Source organism: Crotalus tigris, unplaced genomic scaffold, assembly GCF_016545835.1.
Source record: "Crotalus tigris isolate CLP2741 ecotype Arizona unplaced genomic scaffold, ASM1654583v1 scf7180000021358.389521, whole genome shotgun sequence".
Classification (NCBI taxonomy): Eukaryota; Metazoa; Chordata; class Lepidosauria; order Squamata; family Viperidae; genus Crotalus; species Crotalus tigris.
This window is the reverse complement of record NW_024098469.1, coordinates 329,845-356,125: the sequence shown is the minus strand read 5'-3', so window position 1 is coordinate 356,125 and position 26,281 is coordinate 329,845. Positions and strand designations below refer to the sequence as shown.

The 26,281-nt window shown below is 41.9% G+C and overlaps 1 protein-coding gene across 1 annotated transcript; it reads left to right on the top strand.

Annotated features, from left to right (window-relative positions):
- Positions 1 to 1,129: 1,129 nt before the first annotated feature.
- On the top strand, positions 1,130 to 25,700 carry SH3BGRL (SH3 domain binding glutamate rich protein like). Its single transcript, XM_039370052.1, has 4 exons — positions 1,130 to 1,494; positions 19,161 to 19,346; positions 20,961 to 21,041; positions 23,075 to 25,700. Exons 1-4 carry the CDS (start codon positions 1,450 to 1,452, stop codon positions 23,105 to 23,107), a joined length of 345 nt encoding a protein of 114 aa, XP_039225986.1. The 5' UTR covers positions 1,130 to 1,449; the 3' UTR covers positions 23,108 to 25,700.
- Positions 25,701 to 26,281: the final 581 nt, after the last annotated feature.

Below are 26,281 nucleotides of genomic sequence, written 5' to 3'. Positions count from 1 at the left end.
TTATTAAAATCCCTCCATACAGTCATCACAAGTGGCAGCTCAATCATTCCATTTTAATATTTAATATGGTAAATATTGATAAGTAGACCTCATACAAACAAAAGCTGCTGGGGTGTGTGTGTGTGTGTGTGTGTGTGTGTGTGTGTGTACGTTCCCCATCATCTTTAAAAGAAGGAGGCCAAAAGTTCAAAAACCACTGATTTAACCTAAAGCTCAAATTCAGCCAGTGCATTTGAAGGGCTTTGATTAGGCAAAGCCACCATAAACAAGGTGGCAGTATATTTGGAGCATTTTGTAAAAGCTTGGCTTTATTAAAAAAAAGAAAAGAAAAAAAAGGCAAAATCAAAAGGGGACCTTTTTATGCCCTTGACCAGGGACCAAAGCAAGCTGGAAATGAGAAGACAATTCCTGAGAGTGAGAACAATTAACCAGTGGAACGACTTGCCTCCAGAAGCTGCGGGTGTGCCATGGCTGGAGGCTTTTGAGAAGAGACTGGACAGCCCCTTGTCCGGAACAATACTAGGCCTAAGCTCTCCTTGCTTGAGCAGGGGGCTGGACTAGACGACCTCCAAGCGCCCTTCCAACTTTGTTCTGTTCAGAATTGGGTATGTCTAGTTTAACGAAGAGAAGGACAAGGGGGGACATGATAGCAGTATTCCAATATCTCAGGGGCTGCCATAAAGAAGAGGGAATTAAGCTATTCTCCAAAGCACCTGAAGGCAGGACAAGAAGCAACAAAGGATGGAAACTAGTCAAGGAGAGAAGCAACCTAGAACTAAGGAGAAACTTCCTGACAGTGAGAACAATTAACCAGTGGAACAATCTGCCTCCAGAAGCGGCAAATGCTCCAACACTGGAAGTTTTTAAAGAAGAGACCGGACAGCCATTTGTCCGAAATGGTGTAGGGTTTCCTGCCTGAGCAGGGAGTTGGACTCGATGACCTCCAAGGTCCCTTCCAACTTTACTACTCTTACTAAGTCCGGCTCCTTCCCCAGCCTGGTGTGAACTGGGATGCTACTAATTCCGGAAGGTGGGAGTTGCAACCTGGCGCATCTCAAAAAGGCGGAGCCCGGAAGGGGCCGGGGGGGGGGGGAGGCTGCAGCGCTGGCGGAGGCGAAGCCAAGCCTCCCAGCCCATCCATCGTCCGCCGTGTTGGCGGGCTTGCTCCGGATTGCAGCTCGGCTCCCTTTGGCGGGGGGGGGGGGCTTCCTCCGCCCCGCCTTTTGCACGGCGCGTTGCAAGACGTGCTCCGCCCGAATCGTCCGGGCTGGGCAGAGAGAGAGAGAAGGGGGGAGTGGGCAGGGCGCGAAGCTCGGGTCTAAGAGCAGCGGCAGCCGCGGGGAGGTGGAGCGCTCGGCCCGCTGGACCCGCCCGGCTCGGCTCCAGCCTCTCCAGCCCCGCCGTTCGCTTGGCCTGTGTGGCGAGGAAGCGCCCGCGCTGGTCCGCAGGATGGTGATCAACGTCTACATCGCCTCTTCCTCCGGCTCCACCAAGGTAAACCGCCCCAACTGCCTCCCAACTTTCTTCGCCTTTGTCCCGGAGGAAAGTTGCAACCGCAGCCGCCCCCCCTCCCCCCTATTCTCCCCCCCTCCCCCCTGTTCTCCCCCCCCCTCCTGAGAGGGAAGGCTCCCCTCCCGTGGAAAGGGTCCCTTGCTTTCCTCGCTTTTTTTCCAGTGGCCCCTCCTCCCTCTCCCCCAAATGGGAGCAGGGCTCAACTTTTAGCAGGGCTGGTGCTTTGGGGCTGTAGTTCCCCCCCCCTCACCTAATTCTTTCCTTACACACACACATACACACACACACACACACCTGGAAGGAGCTGGTGTGGGAGCCCTTCTGGCAGAGGGTTTCTGGGGTTGGGGCCAGAGGAGATGTGCCTGGTTAATTCCATGCACTGGAATTGGGAGATTCTCGGTTTAAAATGAATGCATGATTGTCTGGCTGTGGAGGGCGCATAGGAGGTGGCTGTGGCCTCTTAGTTTTCATGAGCAGGCAGGCTGGCTGGCTGGGTCTCCTCTTAGTAAGACCTTCCTGGTCAGGGCAATTTATTCCTAGGTAAATAAGAATAGATTGGTGGCTTAGTTTCTCCCTCTGGCTATAATAGTGCAGTATATCTTCATTGGATGGAACCCTTTCCTGCTCAAAGGCTGGACCACAACCATTTTCCATCTCCTACTTACAGGCTTGAGGCTTCCTAGCTGTATGCAGCCCTGTTTCTAATTTAGAGGAAGCTTTGATGTGAAGCTTTTTGCTAGTCTGGAGAGCATCTGCCTCTGGAAAAATGTACCGATTCTTTCTCTGTGCAAGAATTCTTTTTTTTTTTTTCCTTAGTGCCTTCTAGGCTCAGGTGATAAAATTCGCCCTGGAGGAATCAAGTTCCCAGTTTGTCATTTTTCCTTGTTTGCATATTCACCTTTAAAAAAAAAAAGGTTGCCAAGATTATCCAAACAATAAGCATCTCTTTAATCCACTTAGCACCTGGCTTTAGGTCGCAGCAGCACTCCCTCAAAGCAAAGATCCTGCTGCTTGAAACACAAAACTTGGGTCTTTGTTTGGATTTCAGCAAAGGTGTTAGTGCGTTCCCAGTTGCTTTTCTGTTTCGCTCCAAATTTTATTTTCACTTGGCGGGTTTTCCCAAGCATTCGGTCCTGCAGACCTGAGTGTTTACAGGTTTCTTACGGTTCTGTTCTGTTTTCATCCAAAATGCCTTCACTGTGCGCTTTAATCCAGTAAATGAAATTTGTGACTCAGCGTTGATGAGGGACTTGCAAAGCTAGAGAAAAACCAAGGGCTATTTCCCACAATGCAGAAGGATGACCAAAATATTGCATTGAGTAGGGAGATGTACTGAGGGGAGATTTTGAGGCAGCAGCTCTGCTTGGTCTTCAAACTTAGCGAATTGTGGGAGGGGTTTGTCAATTATCTGACTCGCCTGATCTATCTCTTGGATCACTAAGAGTCATGCTATGCGCAGATGACCTTGGGAGACAGGAGGGAGAGCTGCAAACTAGACAAGCAGCAAGCAAAAGATGTCTCAGCCCACAGAAGCAGGGAAGAAGGCATGGGAAACATTTCTGAAAAGACCCTCCCAGGTTTTCTTGCAAGAATCTGTTAATATTATACTTGCAATAAAGATCAAGCTAGCACTCCTGTTTGTGCTTCTTGTCTAGATCTGGGCAGGGCTATCACTTAAGAAAACAAAGCGAGGAAAATCTTTCCAAGTCCTCTGTTCTTATGCTTTAAAGCAGTGGTTCTCAACCTTTTTAATGCCATGACCCCCCAACCGGTCGTAAGTCGAGGACTACTCAACCGGTTGTAAGTCGAGGACTACTCAACTGGTGCAGCACCCGACAGCCTGGACAATTGCTATTGGCTTTTGAAAGCCAATAGAATTAGACTCTATTCAAGAGAGTCTATTCTATTGGTTTTCAAAAGCCGATAGAATAAAAGGGAATAGCACAGCTAAGGAAAAGGGAGAAAAAAATGGCGGACTGCGTTGTTTGGCGACCCCCGTGAAATGGTCATTTCGACCCCAAATGGGGTCCCGACCCACAGGTTGAGAACCACTGCTTTAAAGAAAGCAATTGCTTGGACAAAACTTTTTAAATGCCAACTTAAAGTGGTAAATCATAGTTCTCACTTGAGAAACGAGCCTTAAAATGAATCTTGGGGGCTGCTTAATGCTTTCCGGAGTCAATCATCTGCCACTTTGCCTCTTTTTTTTTATTTAAAAGTTTTATTTTCCATTTATCAATTACATAAATATAAAAATGCGCATTTAACAAAATAAAATAAATTCATACACATAACCATAGGTGTTGCTTGCCCACCTCCCCCCAAACTGCATCCACCCTCTCTAACACTCTCCCTTACTTCCCTCCTCTTTCTTCCCTCCCCTCCCTCTCCCCTCCCCCTCTTCTCTTACCATCCTACTTCCTCCCTACCCTTCCTCCTCCACTTTCATCCCTCTTCGGATCAGTACCGGGGCCCAAGCAATACCTCTCTCATAAATTACCCTATCTATATCTTATTTTAATTCTATTACCTAACCTACTTACCCACCCACCCCAACCCCCCCACCCACCCCCCTCACTTCCCAGAGCAGAATACAGGGTTATTAATAACAAAATCAACATAACTTTAAAAATATTATATAATAAACAAATTCATACTTAACCCTTAACTCCCCTTAAACTTTAACATCATAATAGTATAAACAAATCTCTTATAAAACATTTGTTATAAAATTTTAATCATAAAATAAATGCAACTTTTGAGTTCCATATTTATTCTGAATATAATCTATCCATCTTCTCCATACCATAATATATCATTCTTGTGTATGATCCTTTAAATAAGCAGAAATTTTAGCCACTTTGCCTCTTGCGTTGGTGACCTTTTACAAGTGGGGGGGGGTTTGACTCTTAAAGTTCATGTGGAAAACTCTTATTGAGCTGCAGCTTAGCTTAAAGGCACTGAGGAAATCTGAGAGTTTCAAGGACACTAACATAAAGGCCTTTGTGCAGAATTTCTTTTGCAGAATTAGTCTTATTAAATTCACACAGGGTGCTAAGCCAATGAATGTGTGTGTGAAAGCATCGTGGGTGCTCTCACGGAGTGGAGGTTTAGCGGAGAGACTTCAGTAGTCACTGCTTTAAAGTGTAACCCATTTTAGGCAAAGTCTATCATTAAAAAAACTGTTTTTAGCCAGGCTGAGACAACGCGTAGTAGGCAATTTGTCTTGGCGTTGAAATTATTCCTGAAATTTCACTCTACAAAATGATAAACAGGGGGAGGGGAGGAGACCGTTCTGTGCCTTTTCTCGTCCTTAAGCATCCAAGCTTTTGGGAGCCATCTCTGCAAATAGAGATAATTAGCTTTCATCCTTTAGTCAGTATTCCCAACTGAAATGTTTTAACTATTATTGTAATTGCAGCTGCTGCTTTATCCTTTCTTACTGGTACCTAAGGTGACCAACCGTCCTCCATTAGGGAGGACAGTCCCCCTTTTGTGAGTTCTGTCCTCCCTCGAAAAGTGTCCTCCTACATGTCCTCCTTTTCGACATTTGAAGATTAATCTGCAGGGCTTTTTTTCCCCTCATAGAATGCTCAGAACGGCGCGGCACCTTTTTTTGATGGGTTTTTTTTTTCAACTTTTGCATGAGCCGTGCTACTCCCACTATTGGCTTTCGAAAGCCAATAGGAATTGCTGCTGAGCGCACCAAAACACCCGGCTGGCAAACTTTGCACATGCAAGTTGTCTGTATTATTGTTGCAATGAATAAAATGTTTCTTTTGTTTACGATATTTTTTTCTTCAATTTATTTGTGTCCTCCTTTTCATTGTAAAAAAGTTGGTCACCTTACTGGTACCCTTTCCTTTTCCTTTTCCCCTTCATAACTGGACTATAAACCTCTGAGGCAGGTATATTTCTGTCGTGTATACCACTTTAAAAGAGCCTCACCTCTTTTTTGAGCAACATCCATAATAAACAAACCCAGTTGAAAATAGCTGTTTCGGTGGCCATTTAGAGAGTCCCAACAAGTGCACTTTGAATTCATGTGGCAGGGGAGGCTGGGGAATTCTGGGAGTTGAAGTCCACACATCTTAAAACTTGGCAAGTTTGAAAAAAAAACCCACTGACTTAGAGTAAAAGATGCCCTACCTACAGGTGGTCCTTGACATAATAAGCACAATTGGCATCCGAATTTGCATTGTTAAGCAAAGTAGTTGTTAAGTGACATCTCATTTTATGACCTTTTTTGGCCACAGTTGTATAATAATAATAATAATAATAATAATAATAATAATGATGATGATGATAAGGAGGAGGAGGAGGAGAGGAGCAGGAGGAGGAGGAGGAGGAGGAGGAAGAGGAGAAGAAGAAGAAGAAGGAGGAGGAGGAGGAGGAGGAGGAGGAGGAGAAGGAGAAGAAGAAGAAGAAGAAGAAGAAGAAGAAGAAGAGGAGGAGGAGGAGGAGGAGGAGGAGGAGGAGGAGGAGGAGGAGGAGGAGGAGGAGGAGGAGACCTTGGAGATCTTCTAGTCCAACCCCCGGCTCAGGCAGGAAACCCTATACCAGGGATAGGCAAACTTGGCTCTTTTATGACTCGTGTTCTTCAACTCCCAGAATTCCTGAGCCAGCTTAACTCAGCTTGGAAACCTCTCCCTTTTCCCTCAGCGTGGCTGGCTCAGGAATTCTGGGAGTTGAAGTCCACGAGTCATAAAAGAGCCAAGGTTGCCTACCCCTGCCCTAGACCATTTCAGACAAATGGCTGTCCAGTCTCTTCTTAAAAACTTCCAGTGTTGGAGCATTCGCAGCTTCTGGAGACATGATTCTGCGTGAATCATGCAGTCATTAAGTGAGTCCGGTTTCCCCCATTGACTTGCTTGTCATATGCCAACTGGGAACGGGGCAAATGTGATCACATGGCCCTGGCTGCAACCATCGTAAATACACATTGATTGTGCAGGGCCCAAGTTTTGATCACGTGACTGTCGGGTTACAGCAGTGGTAAGTGTGAGGACCAATCAAAAGTCACTTCAGCGCTGTGAATGGTTATTAGATGGTTGTGAGTCAAGGACTACCTATAAGGGCCTGCAAAATGTCTAGGTCCCAGCTAGTCCAGATTTCTTACAGCCTGTACATTCTGATTTTTCCAAGACTGGTTTGGCCAGTCCTAGGAATCGCCTAGCGGAGAAGATCCTTGAAGAGTCTGAGTCACTAGAGGTTGGATTCACCCCCTCTAAGCCAGGGGTCTTCAAACTTGGCCCTTTTATGACTTGTGGACTTCAACTCCCAGAATTCCTCAGCCGGGCACGCTGGCTGAGGACTTCTGGGAGTTGAACTCCACAAGTCATAATAGGGCCAGGTTTGAAGATCCCTGCTCTAAGCCATCTGTTTCATAGGGTCTCAGTGTGCTGTATGAACTCAAGCATCGTTGTTCGTATATGCTGTGATTCATCGTTGAGGGCAGGGTTGGATGATTGGGGAATCATATTCAATATTTTTTGAGGACTGGAAGTGGGTGGATGGTCTCATTCATAGGAATGAGGCCTGAAAGTCCAGTCTTCCTGCTGTTCGGATTCCTTCCTTGGTTCTTTTAAAAATTGTTTTTAGCTTTATTTTAGACCTTGTATCTGTGGTTCTCAACTCAATCGTTCATCTACTGGCCATTAAAAGGCGTTTATGTTTTGGAACAATCTGAACAAATACCTTTAAAGGGGAGGGTACAGCTCAAGTAGGCGAGACCCAGTGTGGTGTGGGGCAGTGGTTAAGGCACCAGGTTAGAAACTGGGAGACTTTAAGGTCTAGTCCTGCTTTGAGCACAAAGCCAGTTGAGTAACCTTGGGCCAGTCACTCTCTAAAGCCCTAGGAAAGAGGCAATGGCAAGCCACTTGAACAACAACAACAACAACAACAAACATTGCCAAGAAAAACGTCAGGGACTTGTTCAGACAGTCTCTGAGAATCAGACACAATTCAACAGAAGGAAGAAAACAAAAAAGGCTTAATCCAGGAGTTACCAACTGTTTAAGTAGTTTCCAGGTCTCTGGTTTGCTAATAATGTGTTGGAACTTCCCAATTAATTTTTGTTGTTGTTGTTGTATAAGTGCTCTTAGTTTGGATTTGTGCACACTATAGCGAAAGAGGTTGTGCATGGCTAAATGCTAAAATCTGCCCTGAGCATTTCTTTTAATGATCATACAAGACAGGAAATCTAATCACGGCACTGGGGTTTGCTGGATAAAATAAAAGTCTATAAGACCCTGCTTGGATATCATCTTTAAAAAGGATGGGTTAGATGTGTATAATAAGTTATAATTGGCAGCATCTGTTGTTCCAAACCAAGCTGGAAAATTCTAAAGGAAAAATCATAACAATCAGTCTTTAGGGAGACATAATTCTTTAATTCTGTGGTTTCCTGGCAAGCTTCATCCAGCAGCCTTTCTGAGAACTACCCTAAAAATATGAACCTGTAAATTGTTGGGAAGACTCAGAATCAGTGGCGTCTTAATAGTGCGGACAAGTGGAAAGAGATGTTGGTGTTTCGACCAAACGACTAGAACATCAATTAAAGGAAATGGGTGGAAAGGTGAAGGCAGCTAGCTGGACTATCCTACAGATATTCTTTGGTGATCATAAGGACTAGCAAATCAACATTCAACTAAATGAAGTGGGACAACCAAGGTACTGACTTTTGTATTTCATGCTAATTTTTCTTTTTGGAATGGGATACCGGTTGAATGGAAGCACCCTTGCCAAAAAAAAAAAAAACAACCCTATTCATCTTGAATTATTCTGGCTGTTAACCCTTGAACTGTAGTTGGCAAATGTGATGTTTTAAATGCCTTTAAAAATAACAGAGGGAAAATGTGAATCAAACAGTCTTAGGCAAGCTCAGTAAGCAAACTAGGGCTCTCCCCCCCTCCTCACTTTCCTTGCTGGACCTTTGGCAGTTAATGGATAACCACGTTAAGCTGCTGCTCTCCAGCCAGTGGAGAAGTTGCCTCTGTGTTTATTTTGGACGATACAAAAGCCATTTTCAGAGCTTTAAAAGTCAAACATTGTTTGGCTGATTTCATAGCCTGCCAAGAATCCTGGGTTTCCCACTGAAAGGCAGTAATTGGGTGGTCTCTTGGATAACTGCTGGCTCACTGCTTTCTGAAGGAGCTCAAATTGTGGCCATAAGGCATTCTTTTCAGACTTGATCACCACGCTGCTTTTCGCTGGGTTGCAAGCCTAAAGTTAGTGGCTGACATCCAATTTTTTTTCCCCAACTCACATTTTACAGAGTGGGTAGCGATTCTGTTCCAAGGAGATCTCAATTTTTAGCCAACTGGAGTTGCAATCCTCAAGAGAGACCTATTCAGAATTATTCAAGTCTACAATGGCCACGTCACTTTTGGTGCCTTGTCGAAATTATAATGGACAGGTTTGCAGATCTTAACATTTCAGACTTGAAAATAGCCACAGTACTGAAAATCTTGGAGAAGAAAGCTGAAATGGACAGAATAGTCAGTTTCTGGCTGAGGCCCAAAGCAGTCTGGTGGAACCGTGGTTGCAAAGGTCCTTCTTCATGGGGGATCTAAACAGATGGCTAGATGTCCCTGCATGTGCTTTGCTAGTGCTGTAGTAGGTTAAGCGGTCAAGCATTTTTTGATAACCCATGCAACTTTATCAAAAACTGTGTGGTTACTCAATCAGTAGTCCCAAAGGTTCTTGTTTGTTTTCCTTGAAAATGTTTTGCTTCTCCTTCAAGAAGCTTCTTCAGTTCTAACTAAGCTTCTTGGAATTGATGATGTTACCTAATGAACCAAACACTCTACAACAAATTCTTTGTATTAATTTGAGTAGCTCTCCTCCTCCTCCTCCTCCTCCCCTCCTCCTCCTCCTCCTCCCCTCCTCCTCCTCTTCCTTTTCTTCTTCTTCTTCTCCTCCTCCTCCTCCTCCTCCTCCTCCTCCTCCCCTCCTCCTCCTCCTCCTCCTCCTCCTCCTCCTCCTCCTCCTCCTCCTCCTCCGCTCTTGTTTATTCTCTTAGATTTCAGCAGAAGAGCTACTGGGTGGAAACATTTAGTTAACCTTAGGAAAGGAAAGGCAAATTGGTTCTTTTTTTTTTTTTTTTAAAGCAAAGTGACAATGCGGCCCTTGTTAGATATTAGGGAACAGCTTTCTAAAACAAATTGCTTTCAATCTGAAAACTATTTACTCTGGTAGCAATAAAAGCATGTCTTCTGTTGCCAACTATGGTATTGGGGTGGTAGTCACCCTAAAGAGGTTTCGGTCTAGATTGTGACCACACAAATTCTGTGTGAATCTCTATAGGTTTTTGTTATTAGAAATAGGATCTATGTGGCTTTGCAGTATTTGTTCAGCTTTTATCTTGGTCCCTCAAATCAGTGTTATTTGTTTGCAAATTTAATTGTACAACCCCCTGAAATCCTTGCACATATCGATAAGCTGCTCAAGATTGTTTCTAGCTGAAGACTGGATAAATGGTGTAACTAAAGAGAATTAAACATAGCATCCACTTTCAAAAATAATCACCTTTGATTAGCAGTAAGTCCATAAGAGTAAATCTGGAATGTAAAAGAGTAAAACCACAGAGCATCCTAACTTTTCTACTGGGATCAAAAATGGACAATCTACTTTGGATTGGGAACTATATTTGTTCTGGCGTTGCTATGACTTTACCAAAATGGGTGGACTTAATATTTCCAGCCTCCTGTGTGTGTGTGTGTGTGTGTTTTGGGGAGGATGGTGGGTAGGAGTTAAGGAGCAGAATGAACTTGCTAAATCTTGCAGGATATTAAAATACCCTTTTGCTACTTAAAATCCATTTCCAAAACTGGAAATTTGTTCTGGTTTGTGGATTGTAAAGGCTACTGCGGGATCGGGATCCTTAAACCTCTGTGATGTTTAAGGCAGCTGATGCACCGTTATTTATACATTGAGAGAATTTATATGGCCACCCACTCTCTTTCAGTGAAGATGGAGATCCCGTAGGCTAGCTTGGAAAACAGCCATTCCATTCACATCTACCCAGTTTAACCCTGGGAATGCCTGGAAAGAAGAATGTTAGGCAATCTCTCGGATTTGCACATGGAGTGCTGGAGCTTCTGCATGCACTGAATACATTTGGGATATAATCCTAGATTTAGTTTCTCACCCAGCTGTGACTTTTTCTGGATGACTTTGGAAAGAAGAAAAAAACCACATTTTCTCTTTGCTCTGATTTATTATTTCCAGAACCCACAATGGTAGCAATCTGCATCACAAGATTGTGGAGATTAAAAAAAAAAAAAAAAAGATACAAAAAAACCCCATGTAATGATTTTTAAATGAGCAGTAGTATTTCTTTATTTTCTTTTGCTACAGTGACTCATACAAACACACACATGCACAGGCATAGATCAACAGATCTGAGAAGAGTTGGAGTATTGTTTTAAGTTGTCGGCCACCCTCAACAATCTGCTATGTATACAGGGAAATATGTTACCTACACCTTTTGTGAGAGTAAACGTGGAGAAAGATTACAATGCTTCCTTCAAATAAATGTCCCGTACAAACCGGTTGCATTGCTGCTAAAGGATTTTTCCTTAGCCTGGCCTCTGATTAAAGTGGATAAAACTGCCATTTTGGAGATCTTTAGCATGCTCCCTAATTTTTGACATTTCTAGATTTCCTTCTGTTTTTTCAAAATTCAGCTGCTTCAGATTCACCCTTTCTTACAAGCTGTAAAATTCACAGGGCTGGAAAAGGAGCACCCTAAACTTGAATGAAATACTGCTGGCTTCTCAGTCCTCCAGAGTTGTCAGCCTTCCTGGTGTTTGCAGCTGGAAACTCGTGTCAAATGAGGGGGCCCATCTGAGCAAATCCAGCTGCTGTTGGCTTACTGTCCTGTCAAGTTATCAGAAGCAGAGCCATCTTTCGGTCTCATGGCTGAAATGACACACTGACTTTTTCTCAATTTTTTTTTTCTTTCCTGTCCTCCGGTCAGTAAAAGCTTGGGTTCAGAGCATCCTGGAGAAATGTAGGGATTTTTCTAATGCATACTGGGGAAACAGGAATTCCCTAAAGGTTAATGGATCTTTTGCTTTGCATTTAAGATTCTTGGCTCTGCGCTTTGAAATTCGGACCTGGGACATCATTTATTTATTTATGAGACTTATATACTGCTTTAAGTGCAAGCACTTTCTAAGCGGTGTACACCAGTACGCAATGTGTATATATATATATATATATTACATTGCCCCCCAACAATCTGGGTCCTCATTTTACCTACCCCGGAAGGATGGAAGGCTGAGTCAACCTTGAGCCAGTGAGATTTGAACCGCTGACCTGCTGAACACAGTCAGCTAAAGTGGCCTGCAGTACTGCACACTCTAACCGCTGCGCCACCTCATCTCTGTCCACCCAATTGTTACCTGATGCAGAACAGAGGAAGGACAATTTGGTGTCCTACTCTAAGTATCTATTCTGCTACTACTGTGTACCATAACAAGTTAAAGCTGGAATAACCCAGAACTGTTCCATTTGGGACTCTCTGTACACATTATCCATAATATTATTTCCAGGGGCTCTGAAAAGTTCTGAGCCTGTTAATTGGCCACAAATATGATGTTCGTCCATCAAGTTCGATGAGGATCTTGACATCTTGTGGATTATGGGCCATCAACGATGTGTCCGTAGGTGGATGGATGGATGATCGTTGTGAATAAGTCCTTTGACTTTTTATCTCTTTGTTGTTTGTTGCAACGTCATGTTTGACCCATCGCGACCCCATGGACAACATTCCTCCAGGGCTTCCTGTCCTCTACCATCTTCTGGAGTCCATTGAAGTTCACTCCTACTGCTTCAGTGACTCCATCCAGCCAACTCATTCTCTGTCGTCCCGTTCTTCTCTTGCCCTCCATCTTAGGCTCTTCTCCAGTGAGTCCTTCCTTTTATCTCTTACCTGTTCATATATTTCTCTCCCCCTTCTTTTGTCACCTCTCCTGTTTTTGCAAATTAAAAACAGGACACAACAGGACAGATTTTTGATATTTGTTGATTAATAAATGCATTTTTTTAATATTTGTCAAAGTTTAATTTAAAAAAAACAACAACAAGTATCCTTTTGCTAGCTGTTTGCTTACTCAGAACTGGGTATCAGAAATTGAGTGGGAGTGTGTTGAGAGCAAACTCGATTGGAAATTACCCAGAAGAATTTTCCAACAAAATCTGGATTCCTTCCACTTTGGGATAACAATTATCATTTGACTGGCTTAGTGTGTTGTGGGAAACTATCCAAATCAGATTTATCTGATAAATCTTTAGCATATGATGACATCATAGTGCCTCCTTACTTATTTGGATTATTTCATAAGTTATATTCCCACAGAGAGCCCGATCTTTGAAAGAAGAGTAACAGCTGGAGCTAAAGCTTGTCAGTGCAAATATTAACTATAATCACACAACAGCAAATCAGGGTCTTTCGCCATGACTGCTGATCAAGCTATAAATAATATAGTTTGCCCAAACGGTAATTTCAAAATAAGCAAAGCCTATTATGGTTTTAGTGCAATGTGTGCAATCTGCGATTAGATCGAGCAATAGTCAAAACTTGATGAACAAGTTTATTGTGATTTCTGAATTGAGCCAACTCAGTAAAATCCAGAAAATAGATGTCTCACAAACGGATGCAAATATATGTGTCCCGGGATAATGTTGCAGGATCCAACCTGGGTTGGTCACCACATTCTGGAAGATGGACGTTCCAGGAGGATGGGCTCCAGCATGAGTCTGAAAGCTTGGAAGACTAAACCTTTGGTCCCAGTGACCGACCCAGATTGGATCCTGCAAATGTATTTCTATTTTCTTTGTTCTGAAGAAGTTGTAGAAGCGGGGAAGAAAATCCAGAGCATGTCTTCCTAATCAAGCAAAGACAGAATGCTATCGTGGCCTTATTTTAGGCAAGACACCAATCCTTGGATTGATACTGAAGTTCTAGTCTAATGGTTACCTTGGATCAATTTGTAGTCAAGTTTTAGATTAGCTCTCTCTCTTAACCTTTCAGAAGCTGATTAAAGCTCACTCATCTTTGGAGAGAATTCTTGGTACTGGTTTTCCATTGCCAACTGTTGGCGTTGTGATTCTATTATTTGGCATATATTATTTGACACTAGATTTTTGAAACTGAGCTGCCTAGAATCTTTTGAGTAAGGTGGCACACAAATATCTCCTTGGTGTTTTGTCCCCTCTCCCTCTGCAATGGACCTGATTAATCCTTTTTTATAGTTTGGATGGCCATAGATGCTATCATTACTTGAGCTGGTTTGGATAAAGCAAGCAGTAGCTGCTATTTCTTGTCTTGCAGTTAAAAGAAGGACTTGCTCTATGTTGCCATGCAGATGATCTGTTATGCAATGCTAAGTTCTCTATACGTTCCAGCATGTAATTCCATACTAGCTTATCCAATTTAAACTGATTCTGGGAAGGGTCTTAAATCTTAAAGAATATGATTGTTTTGTTTTATTATTTTGTTTTAAATTTGTTTTGCATCTACTTTGGTTGCTAAAATTAAAAAGCAAAAAGCAAAAAACAAAAACAAAAACCCTGCTACCCAAAAATACTTTCTTTAGGAGAACCAGAATTAGCTCGTGATTTATCAATACTTTGTCTCAGTTTCTCACAATGTTTTGGGAACTGTGAGCCTTGATAGACCAAAAAAAAAAAAAAAAAAAGTTCATTGAAGTTCTTTTTTTAGGGAGGATCGAAACTTTTAAAGTTAACAGGCTGTTGAATATATTATTTCTTTGGAATTTCCAAGAAACCTAAAATTAAATGCATAAATCTTGTGGCATCTTAGAAACACTTAAAGGATCTCCTTTTCATAGCAGGAAGAGCTTGTTTAGGCTATGGGCTACTTCACCAATGTAGCTAATTCATGAATAGATGAAGCATATCAAGAACCTGGTTGGATTAGATCAAAAGTCTATCCAGACCAGCATTTGTCTACAGAGGCCAATAAAAGTTTGTCCAGTGAATGCTGCAACAATTTCAAAGCTTTTACTATGGACACCTAGATAGTCTTTCAAAATCTTAGCCAAATGCTATTGTAGCTATAATAAACATACTTTGTGTTTCTTTCTTTTTAAGCTTAGATGTATCTGGTTTATTGTTGTTTTTTTACATACTTGTAAGTTGATCTGTAATGTATAATAAGCAGGCATTTAAAAAAAAACCTTTGTGTCAGTTACACAAATCAGTTCAATCCTACCAAGATTGCCACTTCTCCCCCCCCCAAAAAATGTGCGGTTTGTTTTGCATACAGATTTCAAACCATTCAAAAGGATTCTGTGTCTTCAATGGAGACTTCTGTGTTTGTAGTAGCCTGTATATGATCAAAAGTTATAAAATATGTATCTTTTTACTATCAAATCCTTTAAAACAGAGGTCCCCAACCTTTTGGGCACCAGGGACCTGTTCCGTGGAGAGAGGTTTTTCCGCGGACCAGACAGGGGCGTGGTTTTGTGTACTGCCTGCATCCCGTGGATAGGGCTTGTTTGCGTGGACCGGTTTGTGGCATGTTGTGGCCCAGTGCCAGTCCATGGACTGGGGGTTGGGAACCCCTGCTTTAAAAGCCTAGGATAGGAAGAAGAAACCTGCTGATGTTCAGGTAGCATTGAAAATCCCACCCGTGAATTAAGCTGTGAGGTAGGCTGTGAGTTAATTATAATCACCATAGCATCTGATGAGCCACAAGTTCCCTACCTCTGGCCTAAAGGTAGATAAAAACTATCATTTTGCTTAATTGGAATGAATACAAGAAATTCTTGACTTACGACCACAATTGAATCCAAACTGTTGCTAAGGGAGATCGTTATTAAGTGAACCATTGCCGTTGTTAAATTAGTAACCCGGTTGTTAAGTGAATCTGTCTTCCCCATTGGTTTTGCTTATAGGAATGTTCCAAAAGGGGATCACGTGATCCCAGGATACTGCAACGGTCATAAATAAATAGAACCTGATTTTTAATCATGTGACCATGGGGATGCTGCAACAGTCCTAAGCGTGAAAAATGGTTATTCATCCCTTTTTTGTGCTGTTAAAACTTTGAACCTGTTGTAAGTCAAGGACTAATTGCATATGACCTACAACAATTAGCATTGATTTCAGCTCCCTAAATTCTTGGAGATAGCTGCCAGATTTCCATCCACTATTGCCATCATAATATGATCTTTGACACAACCGGGAAAACTATTGGTGTGAGCAGTCTAATAGGAATGAATTTAATGTTAATTAAAGTCAGCTTCCCCCCCCCCCGCCATTGAGTTGAAGCCTACGTGCATTCCTGGCCTGTAAACCTTTGTACACCATTAACAGAAATAAATTCCTTAGATTTTTTTGTGTGTGCTTTGCTTACAGCAAGATGCAAGTAATGTGTACATAACACCAGGAAGTCAAGAACTTTGAAGAAGTTCATGCCCAAATATCCTTGCCATGGATAGATTCAGGCAGATTCTTTTAATTCCAAAGAGCTCCTTGTGATTTGTGACCGTCAGGTAAAGTATCTAGTGGCTAAGGACATGACTAAGATTATGTCTTTTTGGAAGAATGAGGCTCTCGGCTTATTTTGCAGCCTATACTGGTTGACTTTATGCCAGTGGTTCTCAACCTGTGGGTCGGGACCCCATTTGGAGTCGAACGACCATTTCACGGGGGTCGCCAAACAACGCAGTCCACCATTTTTTCCCCCTTTTCCTTAGCTGTGCTACTCCCTTTTATTCTATTGGCTTTTGAATAGAGTCTAATTCTATTGGCTTTCAAAAGCCAATAGGAATTGTCCAGGCTGTCTCTGCCCTGCTGAGCCCGCCAAAAGTCCCATTCTGCAAACGGTGCTGCACCAGTTGAGTAGTCCTTGACTTACGACCGGTGGAGTAGTCCTCGACTTACGACCGGTTGGGGGTCACGGCATTAAAAAGGTTGAGAACCACTGCTTTATGCCATCCTAATCTCCCCTCTTGTCTTCTCCTCTGAAGCACCAAAGTTCTCAGCTGCACTCTTTGCTGGGTGCACTTTCAAACTGGAGCAGTAAGCACATTCCTAGTGTTCTTTTAAATGTCAAACAAAGGCAAAACATGCAAGCTGGCTCAGTTCCCTGCAGATAAATTAATTTCTCCTGGCAGCAGTCCATTGTTCCCTGTTGTCACCCTTTTCTCTCTCTCTCCCCCCCCCTTTGAAATGAAGGCCTGTTTTGAGCTCAATCAGCAGAAGCCCAAGCAATTTGAATGGACGGATGCTGCAGGCTCCAACCAAAGACATTTGAACGAGACCGTCAGGAACTAGGTGTAATTCCTGAATTTCAAAAACCGATCCCCTGTCTTGAAAACAAGGGTTGGCATATGTTCAGGTATATCAACACCATTTGGAGAAAGCCCTGAGATCTGTAGCTAGGCAAGAGCATTTTAGCTGGAATGAATTGGAGCATCCTTGCTCAATCTCACCTCTTCCAGTTCTGCCAGGAATAAGACAGTCAGAACCAAGTTTGAAGACCCCTAGTTCAAAAGGAGGAGACTGTGAGTTCTAGTCCTGCCTTAGGTACAAAACCTAAGGGCAGTAACCTTGGAGCAGTTTGTCTCTCAACCTAGGAAGGAGCTAATGGCAAATCTTGCTAAGCAAATTGCAGAGACTTGTCCAGACAATTGCCAAGAGTCAACAATGACTCAAAGGCATAGACCAGTGATGACGAACCTTTTAGAGACCGAGTGCCCAAACTGCAACCCCCTTACGCATCGTTGGGTGCTGGGTGGGTGTGGTCCATTGGGTGGGCATGGCTGCGGTGGTAACGGCAGACTGGGTGGGACTAAAAAGTTTAATCAATCAATTCCAACTTTGCAAGATTTTTTTTTCCCGCGAGAAGTTGAAATTGACTGATCGATTGAACGTTTTTTTTTTTTTTGACACGACGGTGGAGACCTAAAGTGAAAAGGTTTTATAAAACCCAGCTGAAGGCCTAGGACTGGGGCGACGGCGCGGGTGCCCACAGAGAGGGCTCTGAGTGCCGCCTCTGGCACCCGTGCCATAGGTTCACCACCACTGGCATAGACATAAATACACACACAAGTACTCTACAAGTTCTCTTACACCATAAGACTGTGTGTGCTTCTAGGCTTAAGTGGTGTCAGTCCACATTCTCATCCGTCTACATGTCTTTCTCATTGACTCTAACATTGCTAAAATGCCCATGGATCCAAGATCTGTCCATTGCATCTGTCCATTGCAAAGCCAAAGAATTGGCTTGCATGTCTTCTTCTCATTTCCTCTTTCAATTTGTCTTCCTACATACCAGACAGCTCAGCAACCATATTTGGAGTTAGTTTGCCTGTCTGTTGCTCTTATATCTGTTTGCTGGAGGACTAGAATGTTTTTGCTTGCCCATATATGGAAAAGCTGCTTGAGAAGTCCTGCATCTGGCTTGAATTAGAAGTAATGTCACCTCTTCAGTTCTGATTTTCTCATTAGCTTCTAGCCAGCCACTTTTTATTCTGGTTTCCTGGGGATAAGGCCGATCCGGAGGGATCAGGTATGTGGCTTGGTCCACAATGTCCTTGTTAACAACCAGATTCCTTATAATCATTCATGTCTCTGAAGCAATGGAAGGAAAGGTTGGAGACAGTAATTGAATGTTTTTATTCCAAGGAGGAAATTGTTAATGGAAAAGCAACAGTTAAGTCTTCCTGTCTAGAAACTGGATAGTTGTGTATGTTAAGCATAGGTTCCGTTCAGATGAACAGATGCATGCAGGCTTAGACACTGAATGGGCAAGGATGCATAAACTCTGAAAATAATAGAAAACCCAAGCAAATATGTGTGATTCTTTAATTATCAGGTAAACAATGTGATAGAATGGGAAAGGTATTGGACCAAAACTGGGGATTTTCACGCTTTGGTTAACCCTGAGATTCAAAACTCACAAGTTGTTGTAGTTGTGGGAAAAATGGAAACACAGTGGCTGTGTTTCCATACTGCCTTGTGATTGTGGAGGAAAGGTGGGACATATATATGTCCAGGTTCCTTCTATTGCTCTCCCTATGATACAGGTTGAGTTCCTTTCAATTCTCAGCAAAATAAGGTTCAAATACAGGTTTAAAGAATTCAAGGATTTTTTTTTCTTTTGAAATAAACAGCAAAATGGTTATTAGTTTGATTTTGGAAAGTTGCAAACAGACAAAGGATCCAGATGGATTTTAAGTAAGATTTTGGAATTAATTATAAGAATCCTTCCCATGGGGGAAAAAAGTTTTTGTTTTGAATTCTCTTTTAAAAAAAAAATAAGATGAGATTTTGAAGGTTGAACACTAGAGAGAACGAGAGGCAACTTTACTTGTGTCAGAAGCACCTTCAAATTGTAGATGTATAACATTCAACCCTGAGCAAGTAAAATAGACATAGAAATATAGTTCATGTAAAAAGCATGAAGAATAAATAGGATTTAAAACTAAATGACCTTCACCCAGTATCAGTCCACATCAACAGCATTTTCTCTCACCAGCATGATTTCTGCCTCTGTACATGTTGAAGGACGTTGTATGCACGGTAGCATATGCGAGATAGTTTGTTCTTCTCCACATTCACAGAGGGAAGGAACTAAAGATTCATTGGTTCACATATCTTTGTCCTAGATTAAAAAGCAGCAGCAAGATGTGATCGGCTTCTTGGAAGTCAATAAGATTGAGTATGAAGAGAAAGACATTGCGGCCAACGAAGAGAATCGCAAATGGATGAGGGAGAACGTTCCAGAAGACTGTCGTCCAGCCACCGGGAATCCATTGCCCCCTAGAATTTTTAAGGACAACCAGTACCTTGGGGTAAGCAACGGCCTCTGTTTTTTTTTTTTTCATTTGTGTTGAAAATCTGCTAGGAAGCTTTATTGTATAAGCCTCAAATCGAGAGTCCCTGCCCCAGTTGGACACATCCTTTGCATGCAACTTTTGAGGTGGAGTGAGGTGGAAGGTCACAACAGATGAGAAATGCCTGGTCTACTTCATTTGAACTTAAAACACTGGACAGATTTTTTCTTCCAGGCTATCCTTAGAAATCCCTGAGCTGTAAGCTAAGCCAGTATTTTTCAACTTTGCCAATTTGAAGATGTGTGGACTTCAACTCCAGAACGTTCAAAATATTTTTGATAGTAGAAATACAGACACAAACGCTTTTGTTCAGAACCAAGGACATTTCTGGATATTTCTGGATTAATGGGGGTCTACCGACATTTTCATTTTTACATCTGCAAAAAGGTGGTGCTTTCTTTTTCTAAAGATTCCTGTCCTAGTCATAGTTCTACTTATGTGATGCAACAATTAGAACTAGTTTAAAAGTTGGAAGGTTTTGTAATATAAAGATTTTGCCATCTAGGGAACAGCAGTCAAATATATTTGAAATTGGCTGCATTTCCTAACTCAGAAATACTCAGCCTATTTATTTTTCCAGTGTTAATACAATGATCAGATTTCTTGCCAAACCAGCTGGATTTTGTGTTGATTTTTGAAGCCAGTAATATATGTAACTGAATCTCCCAAGGGATGAATCCCCTATCACAACCACCTTGTTTCTTACTAATATCCCAAAAACCTGTTTGTGGAAAGTCAGCTATAACGGACAGCAAAGAATTTATTTAAAGAAAAGTATTAAGATGAAGTTCTAGGACATCTCTTGAAAAAGCCAACTATCTAGATTCTGGTCAAAGCTTAGCTGAGTTTTGGATAGGTTTCTCTGCTTCCTTGAGTACCATGAAAAATGGGAAATATAATAATATTTATAAACAGGCATAGATAGATCTTCACGAAACATTCTCTATGAGTTCCTTTTCCCAAAAAATCAGCTATTTCAAATTGGTTCCATAATAATAATAATAATAATAATAATAATAATAATAATAATAATAATAATAATAATAATAAACTTTATTGTCATTGTATGTGTATACACAGTATACACATACAACGAAATTTACGTGACACCCAAAGACCAGGTTCCACACACATAATCCCCAAACACACTCCCACCCACCACAATTCCCCACCCCTAAAACTGCCCAAACATCCACCCAACAGACCAAGTAATACTGTGCAACAGTTCACTGATGGCGGCCCTTTAGTTCATTATTAAGTGCAATTATAGCTCTAGGATAAAAACTATTCAGGAAACGTGTGGTCCAAGGCTGTAATATAGACTGTACTAGGTTTTTCTGAAGCTAGCTAGCTTTTTTTACACTGTCTGTAGAGCTAGGTAGCCCTTGGTCATCCATTGATTACATCATTAATGGTAATATATTGCTACGTCTTCTTGTGTTGGTTCTGTTTAGTTTTGTTTTATTTGAATGTTTAATTTATGTGTTGGCCTTCAGCTGTAATAATAAATTGATTTGATTTGACTGTACTAATTTTTCTTTTCTTCCCCCCCCCCCCCGCCCCATCCCAAAGGATTATGATGCTTTCTTTGAAGCTAGAGAGAATAATGCCGTCTATGCTTTTTTAGGCTTGACTGCCCCACCTGGTTCAAAGGTAAGTATTGCTACAGTTTCCTGTGCTTTGAAAGTCTAAATGCAAGTGTTACATTTTGAGTTTATTTCTTCTCTTGTCCCTTTCTTCAGCCAAGGGTGAAATACTCAAAATTGGGTCCATAGGTCAGGGTTTTTCAACCTTTTCACCCATTGTACCACTTTTAGGATATGGCAGCATCCAAGTACCACCAGTCGCCTAGCAAGGGGTCAAAAACTTGATGACCCAAAAAAAAAAAAAAAAAAAAAAAAGGAAAAGAGTGATAAAGTACAGGTAGTCCTCGACTTACAACAGTTTGCTTAGTGACTGTTCAAATTTACAGTGGCACGGAAAAAAGTGCCCCTCAAGCCACAGCCGAACAAGACACCTGCCTGCCCGCCCAGCAGCATTCTTCCTTCTATCCAAGGTTTTTATTGTTGTGAGCATTTCTATTGGGGATTGATAGCGGGGGTGGGTTGGGGGGGTGTTTGGTTTTTATTCCCCCCGTCTGCTGGGTGGCTGCAGCAGGTTTTGGTCACTTCACATGACCCTGGGACACTGTGACCGTCATAAATATGAATCAGTTGCCAAGCATCTGAATGTAAATCACAAGACCCTGGGTATGCTGCAACATTCCAGCTGATCGGTGCTTTGTCAGCAGAAGCGCCAGGATCAGCGCCGAGCTCCAGCTGGAGCCTGGCGCTGATCCTGGTGTTTCCACTGAGCCCTGACAGCCCCGAAGAAGTGCCGATCAGCTGGAAAGCTGCACTGACCCTGGCGCTTCCACTGAGCCCTGACAGCCCTGCAGCTCCAGCTGTCTCTCGCTCAGGCTTGTGCAGTGCTGCCACCGGTTCAGCTCATTCCCCTCCCCCGCTACCACTTTTCTGGGATGGTCGTGTACCACCTGCCAGGTGCCAGTGTACCACAGGTGGTACCCATACCACTGGTTGAAAAGCCCTGCCAGAGGTAGCATTTGTGCTAGTATTCAGTATCCATGTAGCACAAACCTTAATGAGAGCAACATGCATGTGATTTGGCATTGCCTCTATTACCTGTGTAGTCGAGAAACATTCATTCTTCCTGTACTGACACCTGGTAGAAGACAAGATGAGAACTTTTTTCTTGATTTCTCCTCTCAGATAAGGAACTATTTATCACATGAAACAGTGCTAGATTTTCTCTGGCAGCAGTTAAAATTTTCAAAAAGATACTCAGGTATGCTAAGCATGGGTAAACTTTATTTTTAAGGCTGATGAGCTTCCTTGTTTATTTTATCTTCATCTATTCGGAGACTGCCCCTTTAGTCGTAGGATGAATATTAAGCATTTTTAATAGAGAAATAGCTTACTGTTCCAATATATAATATTGCGTTAAGCATCCTAGCTTTTTATTATCTTTCTTTTCCTCTTAAAACAGTGGTTCTGAACCTTTTTAATGCCGCGACCCCCAACCGGTCGTAAGTCGAGGACTACTCAACCGGTCGTAAGTCGAGGACTACTCAACTGGTGCAGCACCGTTTGCAGAATGGGACTTTTGGCGGGCTCAGCAGGGCAGAGACAGCCTGAACAATTCCTATTGGCTTTTGAAAGCCAATAGAATTAGACTCTATTCAAGAGAGTCTATTCTATTGGCTTTCAAAACCCAATAGAATAAAAGGGAGTAGCACAGCTAAGGAAAAGGGGAAAAAAAGTGGCGGACTGTGTTGTTTGGCGACCCCCGTGAAATGGTCGTTTGACCCCAAATGGGGTCCCGACCCACAGGTTGAGAACCACTGTCTTAAAAGCTTCAGCGGTATTGCTGAAACGGATGTAATTTTCCTTCCTTCTCTTTTAAGCTGATCTGGGACCAAAATAAAAATGTGGATTGCATTGTAAACAGGAAGAATACGTTTGGGATGTTGCAAGTTTATAATTTGTCAAAGTCCACACCGTTTACTTGGTCTTGTCCTGCTCCAGCAGCTATTGAAACTAATACATGTGACCAAATTGTGGGTATGTCTTTTATTTTATTTATGAAAAATACCCCTCCAGCTAACATTTCACTTGTTGTCTTTCCAGGAAGCAGAAGCACTAGCAAAACAAGAGGCGTGAAGTCTTCCTTCCTTCCCAGCCTCAAGATTTCTGCAAAGAGAAAAATTCTGCAGCTTTCCCCCTTTACAATAGCAAAAAAACAAGGCGCTTGGAGGAAAAAAAAACGAAAGGTTTTGTTTTTTCCCCCCAAATTACTGGCTGCTCTCTACAATATTCTGCCACATAGGATTAACAGGAAGCCACACCAAATAGTATTATCATTATGGATGATAATAATAAATAACAAGTGTGCCACAATCGAGAGAGAAAGAAATCAAATGGAGCTTCTAGAGACCCTTGATTGAATTTTGACTCTTGCAATGGATATGATTTCTTCCCTGGCAATTGTACAAAAGTCCTCACCGCCACCCCCCCCCTTTTTTTTTTGGTAAACTTAACAAAAGCATTGTATTTTTGCTCTCTGCAACACAGAACTATAATTATACTTGCAGATGCATAGAAAATCTAGCTGCAAAAATGTTTATTAATAAACCCCAGTGCCTCTTACTGCTTCAAAAACAAAAATGAAAAATAAGATGTCCTGAAGTGGACTTTTCTTTTAATGGTTATTGTTTCTAAAAGTTGCAAGGAAGCATGGCTGTAGTTGCAATTACTTGCTGTGATTAGGATATTTGTAGACTTGTTCTTTTGTTATCTTGTAGCCATTGGAGTCTCATTGATGGAATACGGGCAGGATTTACCAGGGTTGATCAGAACACAATAACTGTCTTAGGGAAAGGTAAGATTTTTTTTTTTTTGGCAGTCTTAGTAAAATATTTTTGCTTAGTAAAATAGTTCTTTTTTCTCTAAAATGTGAAGCAAATGTAATATGGGGCCACAATACTTTTTTTTTTAATTAAAAATGAGTTCAAGTAATTACGAATTAGAATAAAACTTAGTTTGACACATTTAAGTTTGTAAAATGTTTCTGTATAAGATTAAATATATTAAAGTCAAGGGTCCAATATGAAATAAAACTGAATAAAAGTCACTCCCAGGAATGAAGCTTATAGGTCTCTATGATACAGGAAGTTCAGCTGGTTTTTTTCAGTCTGGTTTTGCAATGCTGTGAAGTTACCTTCAGCAGTTTGTCAAGCTCCTGGTATTTTCACTACGTGCAACAAAATGATCAAAGTTTTAGGCAAGAACCCCACCCCAAGAAACATGGTAGTTACAAATAATACTGAAAAATATGTGTGTCTCCCTCTTATGGATTTGGAAAGATGTAGTAATGCAACTGAATCTCAAAGCCTTAATCAAATTATATCAAGATAGATATATCCAATAAAAGGGACTATATATAGCTCAGGGTTGAATTGTGGGGTCCTTGGTTGGCTGTTTGCTTTGCAGATGTTTATTTACCCAACTAGGTAACCTCATCAGTGAGATTGAGTCTGGGGTTTGCTTTCTGTTTAGGTATAGCAACTTGCCCTACCAGTCTTGGCAATTCTTTGATTAGTATATCCGCTTCAACAGCCAAGAACTAGATAAGCAGGGATTCATACCAGAGAAACAATCCAGCAGAAAATATTATCCTAATCAAGGAAGTATCAAGGGGAAAACCACACCCCCAGCCACATTGGCAGGGCAAGCTGTATAGAAAAGGAGTATTGATGATGTTATTTAGTCAGGTAACAAATCATATACAATCAGATAATCAAGCTCGGAACCACAGGAAGCCCACAGATAGACAGATGTATGTTGCCTTTTTAATCTCATAGATGTGGTCTGCTCGGCCCATGTGGAGGACCAAAATTAATGTAGATGACTCCATCCAAATATTTCCTTACCCACTTAAAATAATACATGCAGATAAATACACAAACCAACATGAGTTTTTTTTTAAACTAAGATTCCTACCAGTTAACGGGGTTCCTTCCAGAATCCAGGTTCTGTAGGACTTGGCTAACTTTGTAATGCCTACATGATTTTATCTGTGTTGGCTTTCATGGCCTTTGAGAGTCAAAGTACCGTCACCACTTCTCTTTTGTGTGACAGCTTGACCTGTGTTGTTTTCTGGAAAATGTTTAGTACGGTGTTTTTCTTTGGAAATCTGCAGTGTGTAGAGCAATGTTTTTCAACCTTGGCAACTTTAAGATGAGCAGATGTTTTAACTCCCAGAATTCCACATCATGGCTGGCTCGGGAATTCTGGGTGTTGAAGTCCACCATCTTAAATTTGCCAAGGTTGAGAAATGCTAATATAGAATGTCTGGCTTTACAAGTTCTGGATTGGGGCCATCTCTGCGTAGTTCATATTATATGCTTTTGCACCAATGATCATTCTTAGTTGTTCCTGGCTCTGGGCTCAGACTGGATAGAGAATAGCCTGCAGGTTGGAGATGGTATTTGATGGTAAGAAATTCAGACAGTGTATCCTGTAATCTTGTACCCAGTGCCCAAAAACAGTTCCCAAAATTAAAGTTTTTTCACTCAGATATATTGATCTAAATATACCTTGTGTTCTTAATTCATTGCTATTGGAAAGCCTATGTTAGACAACCTATTCCATCTTATCTCCTATAGTCTTAATGTTTTATTTCCTATTTTTGTTGGAGCAATCCTATGCTCAGATCTCATTAATTTTGCATTAAATGAATATATTGTAACTCAAATTTGTTATATTCTATTTTTTTATAAGTTGTCTCTTGTTATTATACTTACCCTGTAAGCCCATCTTTATAGATGTCCTCTGTGATATATCTGTTCTTCTGCATTTTTTATACTCTGCAACAGGGGTGGGTGACTCTGGCAACTTTCCAAACTGTGGACTCCCAACTCCTAGGAATTTTGAGAGCTGAAGTCCACAGGTCATAAAGTTGCCAAAGTTGCCCATCCCTGCTCTACAACCTATGGCCTTTTCCTCTTAAACAGACCTACTCGGTGAGCCTTGTGGTTTCGGCTTGATTGTCATTCCCAGTTTGTCCTTTTGTTTTGTCTGCTATCCTGAACTAGTGCCATTGCTTGGCCTGCTAGTTGTGGAGTTGTGGTAGTTAGCAATAACATTAGGCTTATCTACCGTCCCATAGCATTCTCTGAGCGGTTTACAGAGTCCAGCCTATGGCCCCCAACCATCTGGGTCATCCTCGTTTTACCAACCTCAGAAGGATGGAAGGCTGAGTCAACCTTGAGCCCTACCAGGATCGAACTCCAGGTTGTGGGCAGTGTTAGCCTGCAATCCTGCATTCTAACCACT